The 24,502-nt window shown below is 42.3% G+C and overlaps 1 protein-coding gene and 1 long non-coding RNA gene across 2 annotated transcripts in view; one reads left to right on the top strand and one right to left on the bottom strand.

The window, feature by feature from the left end:
- Positions 1 to 4,761: 4,761 nt before the first annotated feature.
- The window catches only part of LOC124283255, a 26,706-nt gene continuing 6,965 nt past the window's right edge, over positions 4,762 to 24,502 (top strand). Inside the window, exons 1-2 of the long non-coding RNA XR_006900316.1 lie at positions 4,762 to 5,112; positions 17,892 to 17,896. This is a non-coding gene — a long non-coding RNA (uncharacterized LOC124283255). The remainder of the gene's footprint in view (positions 5,113 to 17,891; positions 17,897 to 24,502) is intronic.
- LOC124283254 (glycoprotein-N-acetylgalactosamine 3-beta-galactosyltransferase 1-B-like) lies at positions 5,039 to 9,875 on the bottom strand. Its single transcript, XM_046719285.1, has 3 exons — positions 9,475 to 9,875; positions 7,896 to 8,548; positions 5,039 to 5,623 (listed from the first exon to the last, which is right to left on the bottom strand). The coding sequence occupies exons 1-3, from the start codon at positions 9,686 to 9,688 to the stop codon at positions 5,492 to 5,494; spliced, it is 999 nt and encodes a 332-aa protein (XP_046575241.1). The 5' UTR covers positions 9,689 to 9,875; the 3' UTR covers positions 5,039 to 5,491.

Here is a 24,502-nt window from a genome sequence, read left to right as displayed (position 1 = left end):
TTTTCCAACATTATGCATGTGTTATATTACCCATGCACGTGCGATAACTCGTGTAACATACACATTGTTGTGTACGTTATAAGCGGAAAGCATAATATCAAAAGATAATTCTGCAACGTAGCATCTGTGTGTCATTTGGTTCGGTATAATCAACACACTGACGTAACCCAGGGTAAGCAGATAGCGTCACCACCTCCTAGGCGCTGCTACATCACAGCACGCCTTGTCGATAATGAGGTTTTATTACAGATGTTGGATATGGGGTATATCGACCTCTCCATCCTCGCCCTCGGGACGGTGGAATATTGCTAAAAGCAGCGTAAAACCCAACTCACTCACTCCTGCCTCCGGGCTTCATCAATTTGGCAGTGTATACCAGCTGGTACACCGATATTCAGGACCAACTAACCTTACCCACAGGGTATTTTAGCCAAATCATCCAATCGTGTATCGAATTCATGCAAATTCATTGACGAAGACAAGTCGTTTGGGGCAAAATATTCCTGGACCAATTCGCCCCAAGGTGGTCATCGAATCATGAATTAGGGCTGGGACGGGTAGGAATAAATGGAATCGAGTACCCGCATGTGCTTACCCGAATCGGAATCGAGTACCCGGAAATGTAAGGAATACAGCGCTTCTGTCAACTGTCTGAAAATTCAATCACGGGTTGACAGAGATTATTATAGAAACTTGAAAGAATGGCAATAAGACATTAAAACAGATCTTAGGCTATTTAATTTACGTCTATTTAACCAATATAAAGAGTATCAGCATTACTTACATTCCTCGTTACACTGGAAAAAAAGTCCACATTTACAAGCTTGGAAATGTCTTGGAAAGATGATGTTTCCAAGACATTTCCAATTTTGGAAAGATGATGTTTCCAAGACATTTCCAATTTTGGAAAGATGATGTTTCCAAGACATTTACAATTTTGGAAATACGAGATGTCCAAAAATTTACAATTTTGGAAATGTCCACAAGGGGGGATAACTTGTGGGTGATGGTAAATGATTGTTCTTTGCACGCCCAGGACCTAATCCCTTGTTAACTGATGAGTAAGTCAAGGCAGTTAAGAGTCACCAATTAACAAGGCCTACTGCCTTGTTAAATTAATGAGTGAGTGAAGTCAGTTTAGACAGCCTCTGGAAGGAAAACCAAGTTGCAAGTTTTTATGCCTCTTAAAGAAGCCTCTGGAAGTAAGTTATATCTTTGATGGCCATTTAGAAGTGGAATGCATACAAAGAGCAAGACTTATGGATGTCAACTTCCTTACTGTGACCTGATTTTCACCTGATGAAGGAGCAAGGTTATGCTCCGAAACATCGTGTTATTCACAATAAAGAAGTTGACATCCATAAATCTTGCTTTTCTTATTAAAAAGGTAAGTTATTAAAATCCACTGAGCTGTAGGTTTGTTAATCATGTCTCGATGTGATTATCGCTCTAACACACCTGAGAGATTCGTTAACAGTGTTGTATGCACAGGCGGTGAAAGTTGTATTGTATTGAATTTGGTTGGTTGCATATTGTTTTGTGTTATGCTGTCAGTTTGTATGTATGTGTGAATGAGGAACCTCACATATTATGACATTGAAATCAAACTGAACTTAACATTATTCCATGGTCAATATCGCAATGTGAGTGAAATGGTAGTATACGGAAGTTTGTTTCACATTTTTGATAATACCTTCTTTTATGCAGATAAAATTATTAAAAAATGAAGGAATAATGCCATGCTTCTCTCAGAGTAAGGGAAGATAATTTATATAGTGATTCTTATCAAATTAGATATTTCTTTATCGTCCGAACGGAATTCACAAATTACAGATGTTTTGTGTGGGTTTGTGTGCATGCACTCGTGTATAACATCTAACTTGATAGGTATTAAAATCAAGCCGTTTGTAACCATGACTATATTGGTTGGAACACTTGAGGAACAAAAATAATTTCTCGCTTCAAAAGGAACTGGAACAGTAACATTTTTCATGTTATCATATGAGCTTCAAAACATTGAATGAAATAAATGCTGTATGATGAAATGGATCAGAGAACATTATAATGGCATAAATGACGTGTTTATGACACATGTAACGGTAAAAATACATAATCACTATGTTAGTTAACTCATGACCAGACACGTCAAACTGGTACCGATAGATTTATATCTAAAATGTAAAAATTCAGTATTTCTTAGTACCTGAAATAGAAAACACGAATTTGGATGAGATGTTTTAATCTGAGATCAATCTGTAGAACTTAAATCAATTTCAAAAGATTGGTCATTCGCAAACTGAAGCAGATCTCACTTATACTGCAGTAAACAATATGGGGATACATAACGAAACATACCACTTACGTGATAACAACTCCCTTGTTTATTGCATAGAACGGCATTCCGATGTACATCGTTCAGAATAAACAAGCTGTTTGAATGTTGATTGATTCCATCACTTGGATAATGGAGTGGATTTCGACTTGTTGATCTTACTCTCCTGTTGACCTCAACGATGTGCTACTTGCTGAAGTACCTGTTGTTGTTAATTTGCTGCTTGTCACTATGCATATATACTTCTATTCACCTGGTTGTAGTAACTTTTATCCAGATAATGGCGTGAGAATATACATGGAAACTCCCCTCTATCGACCTTTGGTCCAAACGGATGAGTTAAGAAAAAAGGTCGATATCCCGTCCTTTAGCCATTTCACATTGGATTATAGAGACAATGATGGGCCTACGTGTTGATAGAAGAGGATATTCCGGATTATGCGAATGAGAGCACACCTAATGAGAAAACGAGCCAAATATATGTATAAAGATAGTGTTTTATTTCACAGAACTTTTCGTTCCCGCCGCTCACGCGTAGATAAATTACAGTCGTTAATAATAACCTTCATTAATCGGACAATACCAATGATGTAATTGTGTGTTACGTCAATTATGAAAAAGACAATTTATTATCTGCCCTTGTCATTACAGAGTTCTCTCCCTTTCCGGGTACTCGATTCCTAGAAATAGGACTCGATTCCAGGTGTACCCGACCCGGATTCGAGTACCCGAGTACCCGTCCCAGCCCTATCATGAATCGAATTCATATGTATTCATTGACCGAGATTGTCAGTTCACAGAAAGACATAGGCCAAACCGTGCATTTGATAGTAGAGGATGGGTTATAGGCAGTAAAAGAATGAACGAAAAGAGTTGTGACGAACCAGAAATCTATCTAACGGTACAGAATAATCATAGGTAAAAAAAATGATGAAAAATGAATGTTTGTTTATACTGGCTTTAATAGATGGACCCTTGTTTTAAATTGAATTAGAATTAAGTTTCAAACAAGAAGACAAAGTCATCAATATCCCCGCAATGGCAAAATACTCTTCATGATTATGTCTACGAGTTATGATTATGTCAAATATTTAGGTGTGTATATAGAAAAGTGGAAGGAGAGTATTGAAAGGTTTTAAAGTTTTGCTCCAGAAAGGAGCACTATCACCAATTTCAGTCTATGTCAAACTTGTTGCCACGGAAATGCCAAAAATAATATATTCAGAAATCCAAAACTACCAAAAGGCACCAGTACACCACCAGATCTATGTATGTGCCAAGTTTGGTGAAGAAACATTGAACGGTTTTAGAGTTCTGCTCCGGAAAAGTGCACTACCACTAATTTCTGTTTTAGTCAAACTTGTTGCCACGGAAACGCCAAAAATATTTTATTCATAATTCCAAAACTACCAAAAGGCACCAGAACAACACCAGATCTATCTATGTGTCAAGTTTGGTGAAGAAATAGTGAACGGTTTTAGAGTTCTGCTCCGGAAAAGAGCACTACCACCAATTTCAGGCTAAGTCAAACTTGTTGCCAAGTTAAAGCCAAAAATATTTTATTCAGAATTCCCAAACTACCAAAAGGCACCAGTACACCACCAGATCTATCTATGTGCCAAGTTTGGTGAAGAAATAGTTAACGGTTTTAGAGTTCAGCTCCGGAAAAGTGTACTACCACCAATTTCAGGCTAAGTCAAAACTTGTTGCCATCGAAACGCCAAAAATGTTTTATTCAGAATTCCAAAACTACCAAAAGGCACCAGTACACCACTAGACCAATCTATGTGCCAAGTTTGGTGAAGAAATAGTTAACGGTTTTAGAGTTCAGCTCCGGAAAAGTGCACTACCACCAATTTCAGGCTTAGTCGAACTTGTTGCCATGGAACGCCAAAAATGTTTAAATATTCAGAATTCCAAAACTACCAAAAGGCACCAGAACTCCACCAGATCTATCTATGTGCCAAGTTTGGTGAAGAAATATTGAACGGTTTTAGAGTTCTGCTCCGGAAAAGACAAATGTGCACGGAAGGACGGCCGGACGGCCGGACGCACGGAGTCCATTTTAATACCCCCCGCAAAACGCGTTGCGGGGGATAATTATTTGGCAAGTCTAGTTTTCTTCTGTTGTACACATTTATTCTGGGCTCAATTTGGCATTTTATTATTTGAAGATATACATTTTATAAACAGGTATCGCCCTATTGTCTCCCGCTGAAAGGTGGTTCAGTTCATTTGTCATAGTACTTAGAGATGTACCCTCCAAACACTATAGAAAGAATTTTGGGGAAAGCCAAAATTGGTAAAACCCCAGTCGGGCTTCACTTATCTTGAAAGCAAATGACATGACATGCAGGGGGGTCACTACTTAGTTTGTACATAAATATTGGGGGTGGTGTGTGTGTGTGTGTGTGTGTGTGTAATGGGCATTCACATTGTACATGCCCTTCATCCAAATCATCATCAAACCCAAACCACCACCCACCCCACCACCACCACCTCCACCCCCTAGCCATGGATACTGTACAGTGTCCTATGAACCCACAAATATATCAACAACAGTACATTTGTCTTTAATCCGTTCTAGCACAGCTGGAATCCCTGGTTGCCATGGTATCAACAGCCGTTACCATTTTTATGCTGCCAAGGTTTTACTCCAACGAGCACACATTCCGAGGATCTATCAGACATTACTATTACCACGAATTTCATCACCCACTTTATGTTCAATATCAAATACATGCATGGTTACATTCAAAGTTCTTCATACTGGAGCCTTTGTCATTGATGCTTCACGTAGCGAGACACGAGCGCCAGCTGACAACACCGGGAAGTTTAGTCACGTGAGATGAGAGTTGTGTCCCTTTGACGCAGGAAGCCATGGCCGACCTCCCCCCAAAGTAAACTCGCAAAATTATAATGACTATGGTCAGTGTGTCAGACTGTTTAAGATACATGACCATGCAATTCTCCTGAAGTCAGATTCACAAGGAGGTCCTGTCTTTCTCAATTAATGTGGCGTTCCATCTGCGAGGTAACCAGAACCACGTTACATATCATTCACCACCCCGGCACGCCTTGTTGTCAAAGCAACAGGGGCGGTAACTCCCAAAGGTTACTTGAGGACGACACCAGCCTGAGACTCAAGAGACCCGTGACTTAGTTTAGAGCCTGGTTTTCTGTTCTGATCCCATACGGTCGGAGATGGTAAACGTAGAACTCCAGACTCAACATGTAACTCGGATTTATGTAATGGAAGGAGATTGCGTAATCGCTGATATTTTCAATACCCTGAAACACAAATCATCAATCTGTTAAGAAATTCGATCTTTGAAACATGACAATGAACTGTAAATAGTTTGGACCAAACAATCCGGACGTACAACTGATGACAATCGATCCAAGAGGAATGGAGGGGTTGTGGAGGCAAGGCTTGCAGACAAGGTTGATGCATGTCATCGTATCCCATGTGCTCAGATCAATTCTCATGATATCAATCACATGACTCTAATATTTATAGACTATCGTCATATGCTGGAATGATTTCATAACTACAACTAATAAACTAGGTGTCACAATCTAATAAATAGGTCAATGAGTGAGTGAGTTTAGTTTTACGCCACACTCAGCAATATTCCACCTATATGGCGGCGAAATAAGATAAATAATCCAATCTGGGACAGACAATCCAGTGATCAATAGCAATGAGCATCGATCTACGCAACTGGGATACGATGACGTGTCAACCAAGTCAGCGAGTCTCACCACCCGATCCCGTTAGTCGCCCCTTACGACAAGCATGGGTTACTGAAGACCAGTTCTAACTCGGATCTTCACGGGTTGATAGGTCAATGAGGTCACTATAGTCAATGAGGTCACTATAGCCAATGAGGTCACTATAGTCAATGAGGTCACTGTAGTCAATGAGGGCACTATAGTCAATGAGGTCACTATAGTCAATGAGGTCACTATAGTCAATGAGGGCACTATAGTCAATGAGGTCACTTTAGTCAATGAGGTCACTATAGTCAATGAGGTCACTGTAGACAGGAATCTAAACCTAAATCTCCATTATCTATAAAGTATTTACTAGCATTCGTAACAAGTTCACACAGGGGCGTAAAACAACAAAGTACTAAACCCAGTGATCTGCTTAATTTACATTTCTTATGTTATAAGTACCTGCTATATCACTGCAATAATGCAGAGTGAGTGAGTTCAGTTTTACGCCGCTTTTAGCAATATTCCAGGAATATCACATTCTCTGATACAACAACCCCTCCAAACCCCCACATCGCCAACACTAGACAACGACATCTTATTTAGTCATCTTTTCTGACATCCCAAAGGAGAGACAGCTCGAGTATATTAGTGAGGGAGCAATATTATATATAGCTGTATCTAGTGGTGTGACGATTCATCGATACGCATCGATCCATGGGCCGCCGATACAATGAAGTTTTACAATGTCGTATATCCTGATACGATACTTTAAATGGGCTACGATATATCGATGTTTAACTCTGAATAGTGCCGAATCACGATATCTGTCAATACAAAAGGACTAACTTTTGTTTGATGATTAAAGTATGCTTACTTATTTTCCCTTCATTAGTAAAGGGGCGGTGGGGTAGCCTAGTGGTTAAAGCGTTGGCTCGTCACGCCGAAGACCCGGGTTCGATTCCCCACATGGTGTGAAGCCCATTTCTGGTGTCCCCCGCCATGATATTGCAGGAATATTGTTAAAAGCGGCGTAAAACGAAACTCAGCCATCCATTAGTAAACGTTTTCTCGGAAATTCTTGCGTCGAACCCCCTGAAACCCCTCCCCCCTTGGCTCCGCCAACGCAAAAAAAAAATCGTCAATGTGGTCTTAAGTCATATTCAAAGAGGAGGGGGGGTCGAACCCCTGAACAACACCCCCCACCCCACCCCCCTGGATCCGCCCATGTTTTAGGCTGATTTTGGCTATATCAAGCAGCGCAAAGGCGCAGAGAACGCTCTCTTTACAGAGTGTACCCCTGTGCGGAATCGAACGAGGTTGACAACCGATTCTGTTCATCCCATCTTACGACAAGCAATATATTTATCCCGAATCCATTTACATAAACTGAAAAAGATGTCGCGGATCATGAATAATTTTTATGATATTTTAAACTGTGTGCTGAACAAAAAATACACATCATATAATGAGCCAAAACTAAGTTTTTTATCATCAGAACTGGGCTTCACACTTCAGATAATGATCCAAAAGTATTTGGTTGTTCAGAGAGTTATCTCCTTTAATCTTGAAACTGATTGAGAGGTAATGTTCTATACAGTCCAGATACACGATATACCTATTGCACTCATAACCTGTCATGAATGACTTTCTTGAGTTCTAAGTTGTGTGCTTCACACTTCAGATAATGATCCTAAAGTATTTGTTTGTTCAGAGAGTTATCTCCCCTTAATCCTCTACCTGATGGAGAAGTTTTATACGATCCAGATATACACGATATACCAATGACACTCATGGTGTAATAGCCTGTCATACTTCAACAGGTCAACGACCTCCTACTGACCTGCTTAGCACCACCCATCACGTAGGTGTAGTACCACTTGGGGAACCCTCCGTTCACGTGTGCCTCTGGCGGGAAGCAGTGGAAGCGAGATCTACCAAGAGCGTCGGTAGAGTTGCCGGTCCTAATTCCTAGTGTTTCCATACATCTCCCAATCTCGGCGTCTTCAGACCCTCCGTCTTTCCGACAAATATCCGGGTCTCTTTGAGCAAACCTTGTCAGTGCCTCTTTGCTCAACACGTAGCCAGCACCTCCGCTGTAGTAGCCCTGCTTCACTATGGGCTTGAAATGGTGGCCATAGAAGAAAGGATCAGACGTGTTTTTCGTGGACAGAAAATATCGTAGATTTTCTACAATGACGTACGTATCGTCGTCGCACTTCATGAACCAGTCGGCTTGGTCGTAGTAGTGGTCGTAGACATATTTGAACGCGTGCATTGACTTGGCTGTCAAGTGTTGCCGGCCCTCAGAAACGTTGAGCGCGATCGTCGGGAGGTGGGGGTCCACCACGGAGCTGAAGAATAGGAGGATGTTGCAGCGGTGTCCCCACGTTGCCTTGACAACATCCGCTTTGGTCCGGAAGTTGGTCGGTGACGTCATAACCCAGCAGAGCACGCGGACTTGTTGGGCCATTTTATCGGCTACGGAAGTGTCGTCTGCAAGAGACAAATAATATATCGCATCTTGTGTATGGAAAATGTGTGCAATCACCTTTACAAAGCCATTCAGATATGAGTGGCGATGGGATAGCTGAGTAGTTAAAGCGTTCAATCGTCTCCTGGACCTGGGTTCGGAGAATATGTTAAGCCTAATATTGGTGTTACTAGTGGAATATTGACAAAAGCGAACTATTCCCACTCACTCACTCATTCAGATGATACACCCAGTTTGTTTTTGTCCCTCCACCTGTTTCATTTCGTGAATTTAAAACTGAGTGAATTTGTTGGGTTTAACAGCATTTCAGCTCTATCACATGTCAGTTTAATGTTTGTGTAACTTCAGTTATATGTCGGCTGTTCGGCTCCATGGTAACGTCGTACAAAATGTCGTTAAAAGATGGCACTTGTTGTTATCCTGCCTAAGGGGTTAAACAAGGACTGGTCAACTCGGGGTCACTTTAATATGCCTGTTTTGGGTATCCAGCGATATTGTCTCTCGTGGGGTAGCCGTGTGGTTAAAGCGTCTCCCGTCAGGTCTAAGACCCGGGTTCGATTCCTTAAAAAGGTTGAATGTGCGAAGCCCATTTCTGGTTACCCCCGATATTGCTGGAATATTGCTAAAAGCGGTGTTAACCTAAACTCACAACAACTAAGTCACACACATGTGCACGTCACGATATATGTGCAGTTATTTAGATTGAGTGAGTGAGTGAAGTTTTACGCCGCTATTAGCAATATTCCAGCAACATCACGGCGGTGGAATCCAGAAATGTGCTTCACACATTGTACCCATGTGGGGAATCGAACCCGGGTCATCGACGTGACGAGCTAACGCTTTAACAAACAGGCTACCCCACCACCCTGCAATTATTTAGAAATCTGTGCTTGGCCCCACGTGTTGAAAGTATTTCTTGATGGCTTACCGTGGTGGACGTGGGAATCGTTGATCCGTCCACCGTGGGGTCCATGTTCCACAGTGTCCATCTCGGATATCCCGATCACGTGACCAGTGATCAGCGTTTGAGGGATGCGCATACGTGGTCTGTAGACAATTCCAGATTGAAAGAATATTACTGATAAAAGGAAACCTAGAGTCAGGCCAATACCGAACTGGAGTTTGGGATGTTTAATAAACATTATGGTGGTTATTTTCACGAGACCGGTTATCTTCACGATCACTCTCTTGGATACCGATTATCTTCACGATCACTCTCTTGGAGACCGGTTATCTTCACGATCACTCTCTTGGAGACCGGTTATCTTCACGATCACTCTCTTGGATACCGGTTATCTTCACGATCACTCTCTTCGATACCGATTATCTTCACGATCACTCTCTTGGAGACCGGTTATCTTCACGATCACTCTCTTGGAGACCGATTATCTTCACGATCACTCTCTTGGAGACCGGTTATCTTCACGATCACTCTCTTGGAGACCGGTTATCTTCACGATCACTCTCTTGGATACCGGTTATCTTCACGATCACTCTCTTGGAGACCGGTTATCTTCACGATCACTCTCTTGGATACCGGTTATCTTCACGATCACTCTCTTGGATACCGGTTATCTTCACGATCACTCTCTTCGATACCGGTTATCTTCACGATCACTGTCTTGGAGACCGGTTATCTTCACGATCACTTTCTTGGGTTCCCTCTTGGATTATATTTTTTAAGTTTTTCAGTACACATAACAATACAGGTGAATTCATATAGCGTGTATTTTATCTGCCTCTTTTCCAACGATAGATGTAGGTTTAGGATGTTTAACATGCAAAGGTTGGCGTAAATCTGTTCAACGTCTTTTCGCTGCAGTCAGTATAGGATGTTTAACATGCAAAGGTTGGCGTAAATCTCTTCAACGTCTTTTCGCTGCAGTCAGTTTACGATGTTAAACAAGAACAAGTTTGTGTATATCTTCATCGTCTCTCGGCTGCAGTCAGTGTACAGTGTTTAAAATACAGAGGTTATATAAACAGTTCGTGTTTATCTATAGGAGGTCTCTTGGTGGTATTGTCTCTATATCAAGGCATGGGACAGCGTTATTTCACGACAGCTACAAACTCGACCTTTTGATACAACGATGCGCCATTGTTTATGTATTTCCGGTTCCGGAAAGTCGTTTTGAGTCACCAGGGACGAGTCTATGTGTGAGAAGGCCATGAAGTGTTCAGATTGTCTCTGGTCATTGTTGGTTGTAATCAGTATCTGAAACGATAGAACGATGTGGGGTGAAAGTGTGGTGTCATTTACACACTAACACAAACTGATAGGCATAAGACAGAACGACAAGTGGGACAAACACGGAGTAATCGCGGGGTAGTGGAACAAACACGGGGTAGAGGGACAATCACAGGGTAGAGGGACAATCACAGGGTAGTGGGACAAACACAGGGTAGTTGGACAATCACAGGGTAGTGGGACAAACACAGGGTAGTTGGATAAACACGGGGTAGAGGGACAATCACAGGGTAGTGGGACAAACACGGGGTACAGGGACAATCACAGGGTAGTGGGACAAACACGGGGTAGAGGGACAAGCACTGGTTTTGGGACAATCACAGGGTAGAGGGACAATCACAGGGTAATGGGACAATCACAGGGTAATCGGACAATCACGGAGTAGTGGGACAATCACAGGGTAGTGGGACAATCACAGGGTAATGGGACAATCACGGAGTAGTGGGACAATCACAGGGTAGAGGGACAATCACTGGGTATTGGAACAATCACAGGGTAGAGGGACAATCACAGGGTAATTGGACAACAGAGGGACAATCACAGGGTAATCGGACAATCACGGAGTAGTGGGACAATCACAGGGTAGAGGGACAATCACAGGGTAGTGGGACAATCACAGGGTAGAGGGACAATCACAGGGTAGTGGGACAATCACAGGGTAGTGGGACAATCACGGAGTAGTGGGACAATCACAGGGTAGTGGGACAATCACAGGGTAATGGGACAATCACGGAGTAGTGGGACAATCACAGGGTAGTGGAACAATCACTGGGTAGTTGGACAAACACACGGTAGTGAGACAATCACGGGGTAGTGGGACAATCACGGGACAGGGGGACAGTCACGGGTTAGTGGAACAAGCTCGGGGTACAGGGACAATCATGGGGTAGAGGGACAATCATGGGGTAGAGGGACAATCACGGGTTAGTCGGACAATCACGGGTTAGTGGGACAATCACTGGGTGGTGGGACAATCAAGGGGTAGTGGGACATTCATGGGGTAGTGGGACAAACACAGGGTAGTGGAACAAAAACGGGGTAGTGGAACAAACACAGGGTAGAGGGACAATCATGGGGTAGAGGGACAATCACGGGGTATTTGGACAAACACGGAGTAGAGGGACAATCATGGGGTAGAGGGACAATCACGGGTTTTTTGGACAAACACGGAGTAGAGGGACAATCATGGGCCATGAAGTGTTCAGATTGTCTCTGGTCATTGTTGGTTGTAATCAGTATCTGAAACGATAGAACGATGTGGGGTGAAAGTGTGGTGTCATTTACACACTAACACAAACTGATAGGCATAAGACAGAACGACAAGTGGGACAAACACGGAGTAATCGCGGGGTAGTGAGACAATCACAGGGTAGAGGGAAAATCACAGGGTAATGGGACAATCACAGGGTAGTGGGACAATCACGGAGTAGTGGGACAATCACGGGGTAGTGGAACAATCACAGGGTATTTGAACAAGGGGTAGAGGGACAATCATGGGGTAGAGGGACAATCACGGGGTATTTGGACAAACACGGAGTAGAGGGACAATCATGGGGTAGTTGGACAAACACAGGGTAGTGGGACAAACACAGGGTAGATGGACAAACACGGGGGTATTTGGACAAACACGGAGTAGGGGGTATTTGGACAATCATGGGGACAATCAAGCACGGAGTGGGGACAATCATGGGACAGTTGGACAAACACGGAGTAGAGGGACAATCATGGGGTAGTTGGACAAACACGGAGTAGGGGGACAATCATGGGGTAGAGGGACAAACACGGAGTAGAGGGACAATCATGGGGTAGTGGGACAAACACAGGGTAGTGGGACAAACACAGGGTAGATGGACAAACACGGAGTAGAGGGACAATCATGGGGTAGAGGGACAATCACGGGTTTTTTGGACAAACACGGGGTAGAGGGACAATCATGGGGTAGAGGGACAATCACGGGTTTTTTGGACAAACACGGGGTAGAAGGACAATCACGCGGTAGTCGGACAAACACGGGTTACTGTTACATAACGGGGAGCTAGGTACACGTGGAATTAGTACCTATTGGAGACAATCAAGAGACACTTTTAGAACTACGGTGTACCTGGGACAAACAGATTAAAACTCATCGGAGAGTTAATTACGAAACACCACTGCAGAATGAATCCAAGTAACAGTCATGTAATATCTCAAAGACCATGTCCGACCTAGTCAATACTGGAGATAGGTCGATAACAGTGGAGGTACGCTTCAGTGCCCTCGCGCTTATACACACTGTATAATCACCTATAATCACACGTTCTATTCCAAAACTACCATGTGTTCAACATGTAGGCGTTATTCACAACTTATAACTGCTGTTATCACTGCACAAAGAGACAGATTTCCGAGTGCAAGCATACTCTGATGCACAGCTGTATGTTACGTAACGATATTATAACTTCCCTCAGGTTTTGGATACACCTGAGCAATCTGTCTGTTAATATGTCAATAACATATTGTATTTTGTTTGTTGGAGTTATAACAATGAAACACAGAATGCAGAACAAGAAATACAATTTAGACTGCAGGATATTTTACATGATCCAATTATAAAACACGTTCGGGCTCCCAGGAAAGAGTTTCGGGGGGTTGGGTGGAAGAAAGGGGTCTCTCTGTCCGTGTCCGTATGCGTGTGCGCGCGTATATTTACTCCGAGTCGGGGCCAAACCGTCGCCTTATATACTCTAAATCTTCGAATTTTCTGTAATCGTTTGTCATTTTTAAAATCCCCTATTTTCCTTCCATCCAGAGTATATCCAACAAGAGAGAATATCTGAATCAATTCAACATCCATAGCATTTCCAAAAGACAAAGTCCCCAGCCCCGTAGGCCAAAATTCAGCTATTTGGACAGCACTAGCAGAAATAACTTGCGCCTTTTCTCATTGTATTTTGATTCCCCACATGGGTACAAGATCCGGGAGTCCCTCGCCGTGATTCTGCTGGAATATTGCTAAAAGCGACGTAAACCCATACTCACTTACTCGATGTTTTTTCAATATTGCGTTTTGCAGTAATTAATGATTTGATTGTTTACCGGCCATACTAGGTTGTAGCAGAGATGCCGGCGCGACTTTAGCGACAGTCAAACATGTTCTCGCCAAAAAGGCGCCGGTTGTTTTGAAGAGCAGGAGATGCTTGAACCATTGGTTCTCGTCAATGATTTCCATGACCCATTCAACTACATCCTTATAGCAGACTGTGGCGAAAAAGCGTCATTAGAAACCAATCTTTATCCAATAAAATCGCTTTTTACAACTGTGAAAATACTCTCGGCGAGGGTACAGTGATATTGTAGATGTTCCAGAGCTGACGAACGATACCAGACACCACAGGATTCGCCTCGCATGTTATTCATACGAAGCTTCGAAAACGGAGGTATTTCCCGTTGTTGTGTCATGTTAACGAACGGAAAGCCTGATTACATAAAAATGAAAATATAAAAGAAAAAGGCACGGGCATGTTATGACATGTCACAAATGGAAAAAAAATCGCTACAGTTTTTGCTTCTTTCGTGGTTTATCTGGACATTATAAATGTAAGCTTGCATTTTCATTAAAAAATAAATTTATTTAAGTTGTAGTTGCATTATGTCAATTTTATTATAAAAATAAACTTCATATTTATCAACATGATATAGGTAATGTCTGTGAATGTCTCTACAATCCAAGATGGCGGTCAAATGTGAATAACGAACAACGGATATAGCGAACTAAATTTCTTGGTCCCTTGGAGTTCGTTATATCCGTGTTCTACTGTATTTTTCATTACTATTTTGCCTCTTACTCCCTAGTAAGTCTTTTTCTAGTGATAATGTCATTGCTATTTCTAATGATCATCGCCGCACACGCCGATACCCCAACTATACTCTCTGAAAAGGAAACGCGAATTTAATCTGCTAACTTTAAAGTGCAATAACACATGTTATTCTGGATCAGAATTTCATAGTATAGAAGATCAAACATATATAAATATGTATAGTTTATAAAAGGTTCAATAAGTGAAGGCGTCCGTTCCAGTATCTGTTGTGGGCATCATGATCTCAAAAAACTGCTCTGCATCGCCTCGACATGGACTGAATAAGTCTTTGAATTCAGCGAGCCTGACCACCCGATCCCGTCAGTCACCTCTTACGACAAGCATGGGTTACTGACCAATTCTAACCCGGATTGTCAACGGTCAAGTACAAACATGTTATTCATCTTGATCCATTACAGCCTAATGATACGGTTGGTTTATGCAAATTATGTAGTCGGGGTTAAAATAATTCCAATGTCTATTCTGTCCTTTGTACCAATCAGTCAAGGAATGTTCGTCATGTAAGTTAGCCTGCAATTTCAGCTAGATTAATGACCCCCTTAAAACAGTTTCGGGAAGGGCAATTTTATATTTCAGCATATTCGAAGATGTGATTTTCTAATTCTGAAGAGAGAGGGATTCGAATTATATGGGAGAGACAGAAATACCTACCCTCTATCCGAGGTATGACGGTTAAACATGCTCCCCTACGTTGACGTGAACGTGGACGTGGACGTGGACATGGACGTAAATCTTCTCTGTGCAGCCATTACTGCAGCGTTACTGCTCTTTGTCTGCCTGCTACACACAAACGATACGGACACATGGATGTTCATATAGATCGGATACTAAAATAATCTAACCACTGATCAATTTCTGGATAATATATTCCGAACTATGGAAGCGTATTAGCGCCACGATCTAAATTAAATGTATCATGTATGTAGAATAGATTTACCTTGAAGATAATTAGAAGATAATCTATGTAGGTGATAATTTCCTCATAGAGGATATTATGGTAGTGTGTTTCGTATTCGGAAAATAATATTGTCTACACACATTAGATACAGATGTTGAGAAACAATTAAATAAGAATTTACATGCGCCCGCGCGTTCGTTCGTGCACACAATATTCCAACAGCTCCAGCCTTTGGTGTTCACTTTTCACAACTTTTGAGGTACATTCAAGCATGCTCCTTTAACCAAGATTTCAAAGAGCGTCATACGACACGTGCCCAGAAGTTGTTCGATCAAGGTTAACATTCAAGACCTCAGCAAATCTTTCAAAACGAAATTTCTAAGTTTGTTGCATCGGTGACAAAAACTATGTCCGATGCTATTCCATATTTTAACTTATACCAAACGTTCCCTATTTTTTTCAGGTGAACAGTTGACAAGCTTTTGCATATGTTTATGACGGGTGCCACCGGTGGGGCAGGATACGCTCACATTTTCGCGAATACCTGGTATCTTTACTATTAGACAGTGATACATACAGAAATGATTTGTCACCAAAGTGGGATGTTTCGCATCCGACTATTTCTCAATGAAGCTGTTCTTGACTATAACACTCATACTGCAGTTAGGAAGAAGGTTCTCTAAAAAGTAACTGTGGTCGCAAGCTGAAAAAGTACATTGAGTAAATACGCACAGTATTGTTATATATTTCCGTTATTTAATTTCTTCATTCGAATTTCCACGTAACTCAAAGTCAAACGTTTGTTTGCTTGTTGTTGTTGTTCTAAATAATGTAAACAACCGCTTGTACTTATTACTGACTGACTGACTGACTGAGTTTGGTTTTACGCCGCTTTTAGCAATATTCCAGCAACATCACGGCGGGGAACACCAGAAATGGGCTGCACACATTGTGCCCATGTGGGGATTCGAACCCGGGTTTTCGGCTACCCCACCGCCCCGCACTTATTACTAATGTTCAATGATAACTATTTTTCACAAGTCAACAGAGATTTATGAGAATTATAGAAAGACATCGAAGGAACATATTAAATGTCTTTATAAATATGGACCCGTGAAGATCCGGATTAGAACTGTAAACTCTTCAGCAACCCATATCACGCCGTGCATGCGTGTGTATGTGTATGTGCGGCTGCTTGTACTAGCCCAGACTGAAGCTTGTTTTATAGTGCTAGACCAATGAGATACCATGTCGCAGTGAAGCATGAATACCCCACTCAGACACATTATACTGACTCCGAGGCGACCAGTCCTTGTTGTACCCAGTTATGCCAAGCGCCAGGCAGGGACCACCAAGTACCATATTATAACGGTTTTTGTTATGACGCGGTTGGGGATCCAACCCGCGACCTTCCGCTCTTCGGGCGGACCCCTCTAACCACTACACCACGGAATATAGTGCCGTGATATATACAATAAATGTCACAGATGTGAATTAAAATTTTTGTTTTAAAAACGCTACATTGTGTATTTGAATAGGGACGGGAAACGCCAATACAGGTAAAACATCAGAAGAATTATCAACACGACTGCAACACAAGAGGGATGATTTCAACTTTTCCATTATCTTCTAACAATATTCCATCTCTTTAATGTCTTCTTTTCGCACAAATATGTCACATAAGTATTTGCGAACTATTAACGTTGTGATCAAGAATCTTCAGAATTTTTTAGCGGTATTATCCTGCCTTCCTGTCCGCAAAGCGTTACGACAGATATACGCATGCACTTCGTTTTTGCAGCTTTCTGTTGGTTTATTCAACTGTAAGAATCTGCGAAAAACACTTTTGCTGCGTAAAAGTTGCTGTACTAACCTATTATATATGATCCGCTCGATTGACAGCATTGTCACTCAACATACTGTCGTCCACAGGGGAAATGAATAACAGCTGGCTTGGTAAGTTTCATCTAGTCGAGGTCACCTGTTGTCATCGATATTTAAGGACTGGCGTTGTATTGTTTGTGTTAATCAGCTGATGAAGACAGTGCCTACGTCAGCATTTTTAATGATGCGCGAAATATTGACACCTCTGACATTGTGGCCAAACGACATGATATAATCGAAACAAATTGTCGACAACTGGCTTGGCAGTATTCAACTAGTCAAGGCCACCCAGTACTGTCAATATGTATATATGAATACAAGGTTTTCAGCTCAAAACCTATTTTTAAATAATGCATCTAACCCGTCTGACAGTGTCGATACTAACCTCTGTGCGTGTATCGTATGACTGATAGTATTTCATGTAACAATTCTCTCTGTCAGGTACGACTTATGCAGAGACCAGGTTACATGCTCTGTGTTACTGTCAATCAAGGCATTGGGGATTACTTCCTACCCATGTCATGAGACTGACTGTGCCATATATTCATTAACCTTCCTCATAGCTTCACAAATATGTTAACCCCGTACAAAAATCTGAGTTAGAATTGGTCTTCAGCATCCCATGCTTGTCGGTAGGGAGAACTACCAGGGGCGTTCGATCAGGTTTACAACTTGGGTATATGTTTTTACACAATCTGTCAACTTGTGGCAGGTGTGACACTAGTCATAACATCAGGTGACACGTGTCATACCAAGTTCCGGACACAATAATAAATGAGATATGATGGCTCCATTCACCTAAGGGTGGTCACAATCATGGAGTTTCTCAAACATGAACAACGCGCTGCAATAAAGTTCCTTACCAAGGAAGGATGCAAAGCAAAAGAAATCCATGATCGCATGTGTAAATGCTTCTGACTTTTCCACAGTTGGCCGTTGGTCTCTAAAGTTTAAAGGGTTAGGGAGTCCATAGACGATGATCCAACGTCAGGCAGGTCTTCAGATGCCATCCAACCGGAAACCATAGCCGCTGTAGAAAGAAGCATTTTGTCTGAGTGAGTGAGTGAGTTGGGTTTTACGCAGCTTTTAGCAGTATTCCAGAAATATCACGTCGGGGGACACCAGAAATGGGCTTCACACATTGTGCCCATGTGGGGAATCGAATCCGGATCTTCCGCGTGACGAGCAAACGCTTTAACCACGAGGCTACCCCACCGCCCGCATTTTGTCTGACCGATGAATAAAAGTATCTGAACTTTCTACGGAATTCCAAATATCAGTTGGAACTGTTGAAACCATTATTCATGAGTATCTTTGCATGTCCAGAGTATCTGCAAGATGGGTACCTAGAAACCTCAGAGCCCAAGATCGTCATCACAGAGCTGAACGTTGTCGAGAGCACCTGGATCTATATACATGTACTGATGATGAAGCCTGATTTCTTTCTCGTCTAGCGACAGGTGATGAAACTTGGATCCACCACTGGGACCCAGAAACTAAATAATTGGAATCCATGCAATGGGAGCATCATACTTCTCCGTCTCCGAAGAGGTTTCGCACTCAACCATCGGCTGACAAGGTAATGGCCACCATATTTGGGGATGCAATAGGCATATGACAGATCAATAGACAGTGTTATGCTAATTTAATGAAAGATTTGCGAAAATCTATTCGCCAGAAACGCCGCGGGATGTTAACACGTGGTGTTCTACTTTTGCATGACAACGCCCCGGTTCACAAGTCGAGAATTGTACAGGCTGCCATCCGTGAATGTGGATTCGAACAGTTAAGTCACCCACACCACAGCCCAGATTTAGCCCAGAGTGACTATTTCCTGTTCCGGCAAATGAAATCTGTCCAACGTGGAAGACGCGTCCAGGATGACGAGGACATAAAGGCTGCCGCAGGGGCGTGGTTAGTGGGCCAATCTTCCAGGAAGACGAGGACATAAAGGCTGGCACAGGGGCGTGGTTAGAGGGCCAATCTTCCAGGATGACAAGGACATAAAGGCTGACACAGAGGCGTGGTTAGAGGGCCAATCTTCCAGGATGACGAGGACATAAAGGCTGGCACAGAGGCGTGGTTGGAGGGCCAATCTTCCAGGATGACGAGGACATGAAGGCTGCCACAGAGGTGTGGTTAGAGGGCCAATCTTCCAGGAAGACGAGGACATAGAGGCTGCCACAGAGGCGTGGTTAGAGGGCCAATCTTCCAGGATGACGAGTACATAAAGGCTGGCACAGGGGCGTGGTTAGTGGGCCAATCTTCCAGGATGACGAGGACATAAAGGCTGCCACAGAGGCGTGGTTAGTGGGCCAATCTTCCAGGAAGACGAGGACATGAAGGCTGATACAGAGGTGTGGTTAGTGGGCCAATCTTCCAGAAAGACGAGGACATGAAGGCTGATACAGAGGTGTGGTTAGTGGGCCAATCTTCCAGGAAGACGAGGACATGAAGGCTGATACAGAGATGTGGTTAGTGGGTCAATCTTCCAGGAAGACGAGGACATAAAGGCTGACACAGAGGTGTGGTTAGTGGGCCAATCTTCCAGGATGACGAGGACATAAAGGCTGCCACAGAGGCGTGGTTAGTGGGCCAATCTTCCAGGATGACGAGGACATAAAGGCTGCCACAGAGGCGTGGTTGGAGGGCCAATCTTCCAGGATGACGAGGACATGAAGGCTGATACAGAGGTGTGGTTAGAGGGCCAATCTTCCAGGATGACGAGGACATAAAGGCTGGCACAGGGGCGTGGTTAGTGGGGCAATCTTCCAGGATGACGAGGACATAAAGGCTGCCACAGAGGCGTGGCTAGTGGGCCAATCTGCAGATTTCTATAAAAGTGGTATTAAAAGCTTGAAGGACAAATGGAATAAGTGTTTTGAGGTGAACAGAATTATATCGAAAAATAAAAGTCCAAAAACATTTCTGCGACTTGGTCTTATATTGAACTTGAAAAATATATTGAACGCCCCTCGTAACGGGATTGGGTGGTCAGGCTCGCTGACTTGGTTGACACAAGTCATCGTATCCCAATGGCTCATGATGCCATGTACCATGTGATGTGTACCATGAATGTGTATATCATTAGATATTATTAAAACGGAGACCTACTTATGTCTATGACCATTATGGTACAAGCAAACTGTTCATATAAATATTATCTCGAAACATCTTTTAATTGTCCATAAAAGTAGGCACTTAATGTTATGCATGAAGCAATACGTTTTTGTCTTAATAGTTCTTCACCAAATCCTTTGGTGTTCCAACAGGAATACAACCAGTTACGTTCGAAGTATAACACCCATAGATCTATTTTCACAGACGGATCCAAGGACGATGGCCAAGTTGCCAGCGCTACAGTCATTGGATCCAAGACTGTCTCGCATAGGCGTAGGAACAGTTTAAAAGTTGGGGGCAAGATTTCGAAATTGATAACGGGGGGGGTGGGGTGGAGAGAGGAGATATATGAAAAGGACAGACAGAGTTCACTTGAAACTTTAATTAATAGCAAATGCATTACATTATTCAGGTAACACTAGATCGACTGTTTATACAGGCTAGTGCATCTCGCGAAATGTTCATCTCTTATGAGAAAAGTCCAAAGTAGTTGCGTCTTCTGTCATTGAAAGAAATGAACTCCCGGGCAACATCCACTAGAGATAGTTCATCAGCAATGGTTTTGTGGACATGCAGTAGCAGAACGTTGTTCAGACGTTCCTGTGTCATTGTAGATCTGACGTATGACTTCAGGCGTCGAAGCGTGGAGAAGGTACGTTCTGATGTTGCTGTGGTGACAGGAATAGTCAAGTAGATCTTCAAAAGGGTGCTTATCTCCTTGAACAGGTGCCTTATTACAGGCGATGAGTTGATAATTGATACAACAGTATCAATATTTGTGACTTCAGTGATTAAGCATCCTCTTTCAGTGGAGACAGATTTCACTGTGTCATGAAGCATGGAAAGCTGTGTGTTCAATCGAACAAAGTCAACATCATCTTTGTAGAGTTCTCTGATGTGAGAAGATATTTGAAAGTTCCGTCCATTTGCAGCAGACAGCAACAGTTGCTCTATCTCCACAGCAGTTTCAAATCCTTTCTGTGAGAATCTCCGCTTTAGTTGCTCTGAAACGATGTCTAGACCTTCAAAATATTGTTGGCGACAATAATCTTCCACAGAAGGGAACGTGTGAGTATTAGATCCATCATCCAATCTCTTGGGCCTCTTCCGGTAGCGTGGTAGACGTGGAGGATCAGTTTTGTCTTCAGCTTCATCAACAACAGACTTGTAGAACTCTGAAAAAGTATCTGTACTCCTCAGCTTATCATAATACGCCAGTACTTGCTCTGCTCCCTTTCGTGCGTCCTTTGCCGTTGTTTCTACGCTTTGAATGGAGGAAGACAATTGCTCTGATGCACCAAAAATTTGGGAAGAAACTTTCAGCCCAAAAGGCACACTAAACTGGTCAAACTGTGAAAGTAAACCACCTTCAATCCTGGCATTCTCATCGTGACCCTTATTGATTTCTTCAAATGCTTTTCGAAGAGTATCAAAGTTCTCCAAAACAGAGTTGATAGATCCTGTTCTAACTGTCCAACGTGTTGGACACAGAGGTCGTAAGCCACGAGTTCTTTCAGTTTGAGGCACATCCATGTCAAGACGCTTCTCAATGGATAGAGCTTTTGGAAGATTCTTGAATAGGTGTTCTCGTTTTGGAGAATATTTAATGAGCTTGTTCACTTCAATTGTGATGTCAAGAGCATCCCTGAGAGGTTTGCATGCTCTAGTGGCTTCTTGCAAAGCCAAGTTGATACAGTGGGTGAGGCAATGGACATGAACTGCTCGTGGTTCTTCTCCTTGCAGTTGGACAGCAACTCCATTGACATGGCCTTGAAAATTACTTGCACCATCATAGCCTTGACCTCGGCAATTCGATAGTGGTAAGTCACAACGGATAAGTGTGTCTTTTAGTACTTCTGTTAGTGTTGCTGATGTTGTGGAAGGAACCTCATATAGGCCAATAGCATCCTCATGGACACTGAAATCATTATCCACCCAACGGATACATATGACAACTTGTTCTTTGTTTGATGTCTCTTGTTTCATACGCCATAACGGCAAAGAACCTGGCAGCTTTGATTCTTTCAAGAATCTTCAGTCGCACAGCTCGGCCCAGGAGCATCGATTGCTCATTCACAATTGCAGGTGACATATATGTTTTCTCAGATAACCATGTTGGCAACCCCTCTATGTCAGAACCTCTCAGGTTTCGTCTGCACTGCTGTTCCTTGGTAACTTTTGCCAGAAGTAAACTTGTGACACTGTCATTACCATGTTTCTTGTGTTTTGCAAGGGCATCTCTGTGATATGAACTCTTATCATGCTTTTTGAACTCATCTCCAGACTTTTTCCAATTGTTGAAACCTTCTGATATGAATGTTGCTTCAGGTTGTCTGGAGGTAGGATGCTTCTGCAGATCACTGTCCTTACCGTAAGCCAGTCTGCAATAAAAGCAGAAAACTTTGTTTCTTGTTGTACACAGAGTAAGCCAAGGATATTCATGAAACCATGAGAACGAGAATGATCTCCCAGGTTGATGCAGCATTTGGCTGATAAGGTTCACTAATTTCAGAACAACAAGGTGAATTGCACACATGTTGACGTTCATCTTCATCACTGCCGGGTGATGATTGGAGCTCAGATGTCAGAGAACTCTCCATTGAAACATCCTTACTCTTGCTTTCACTGATGATGTCTGGAACTGGGTTTATATGAGACTGAGAGTCTTGTGTCCAGAGAAATTCTGATGGTTTTGTCTCACTTTGAGATTGCTTCTTGCTCTGAACTGAAAACATAAAATCCAACGTCCTCTGTTTCTTTTGTTTCTTTTTTTGGTCACTTTCTGCCAAGTCAGCATCAACATGTTTTTTCGCAGTATCCAAACAAGCAACAAAATGATTTGGTGACCAGTTCTTAGTATTTGTGTTTGTACAATGTGTCCACATGATGCAGACAGGTTCCTCCTCCACATCATTCAGAGGGTGTATTGTTTCATTAAGTACATGTCTGTTTGTAGCCACATTTTGGATTTTGGGATAGATAAATTGAACTGGTCGTTTCAGAACACTTGGCAAACTAAACATGTGTAAAACTGATGAATATTCTCCATTTCTTGTTGTTTTCATCACTAAATGTCTGTAACGCTGCATGTTGTCACCCTCTGCAGACTGACTTTCGGATGACGTCAAAATATACTGTAACAGTGATCCGTTACCTTTTGCTTCAGAAACACTTGTCAGTTTTGATTCATTTAAGTAATGTTCTTCATTGATGATAAGATCAAAAAACACCTCTCACTCGAAGTTCAGTATAATAATCTTCAAAACCAAAGCAGAGTTGAGAGGCTGACCTCCAAAAACAGTTTCCATCTCCATAACATCTGACTGGGGTAAGATGTGTAGGAGCATCATCTGGATATAACATTCTAGCAACCTGATCAATACTGAATTGCATATTGCTATAGTTTGGCAAATGATTTAAATCCAGTTCAAATTTGTTAGTGTTTGACTTTATAATAATTTATTCTCTTTATATTTGGTCTTAAATATCTGAAAAATAAGAAATTGGAGTCACTGTCATTTTTTCTTTATGATGATCATATTTGGGGTGCTGACAAATAGAACAATAGGGTACTGAAAAACAATAGTTTTATACTATAAATATATTATAATTACATTCAATAACAAGGCAGAAGTGAGCACAGCTCACATACCCCCGCTTATAGTCTGATCACCTTCAATACCATTATTGAATACCAAAATAATATTTTAGGAAAACTTTCAATTTTGGCATCATGCAATTGAAAGCCAAAATCCACAATGGCACCATAAGGGTAAGTTCCATGCCAAATTTGAAGTTTGTAAGTGGTATAGTTTTTGAGTTATGCTCAGAGAAACCATTCCGGACGCAAGAACGCACGGACACACGGGCGGACGGGCGGAGCGCTATATACCAGCGACTACGTCGTAGCGGGGGTATAATAATGCAGCCATTCTTATTTCATACATGA

The sequence above is a fragment of the Haliotis rubra genome, unplaced genomic scaffold, assembly GCF_003918875.1.
Source record: "Haliotis rubra isolate DU_JTF1 unplaced genomic scaffold, ASM391887v1 Scf311, whole genome shotgun sequence".
NCBI classification, from domain to species: Eukaryota; Metazoa; Mollusca; class Gastropoda; order Lepetellida; family Haliotidae; genus Haliotis; species Haliotis rubra.
The sequence above is the reverse complement of the archived record's forward strand: the minus strand, read 5'-3'. Positions and strand labels throughout refer to the sequence as shown.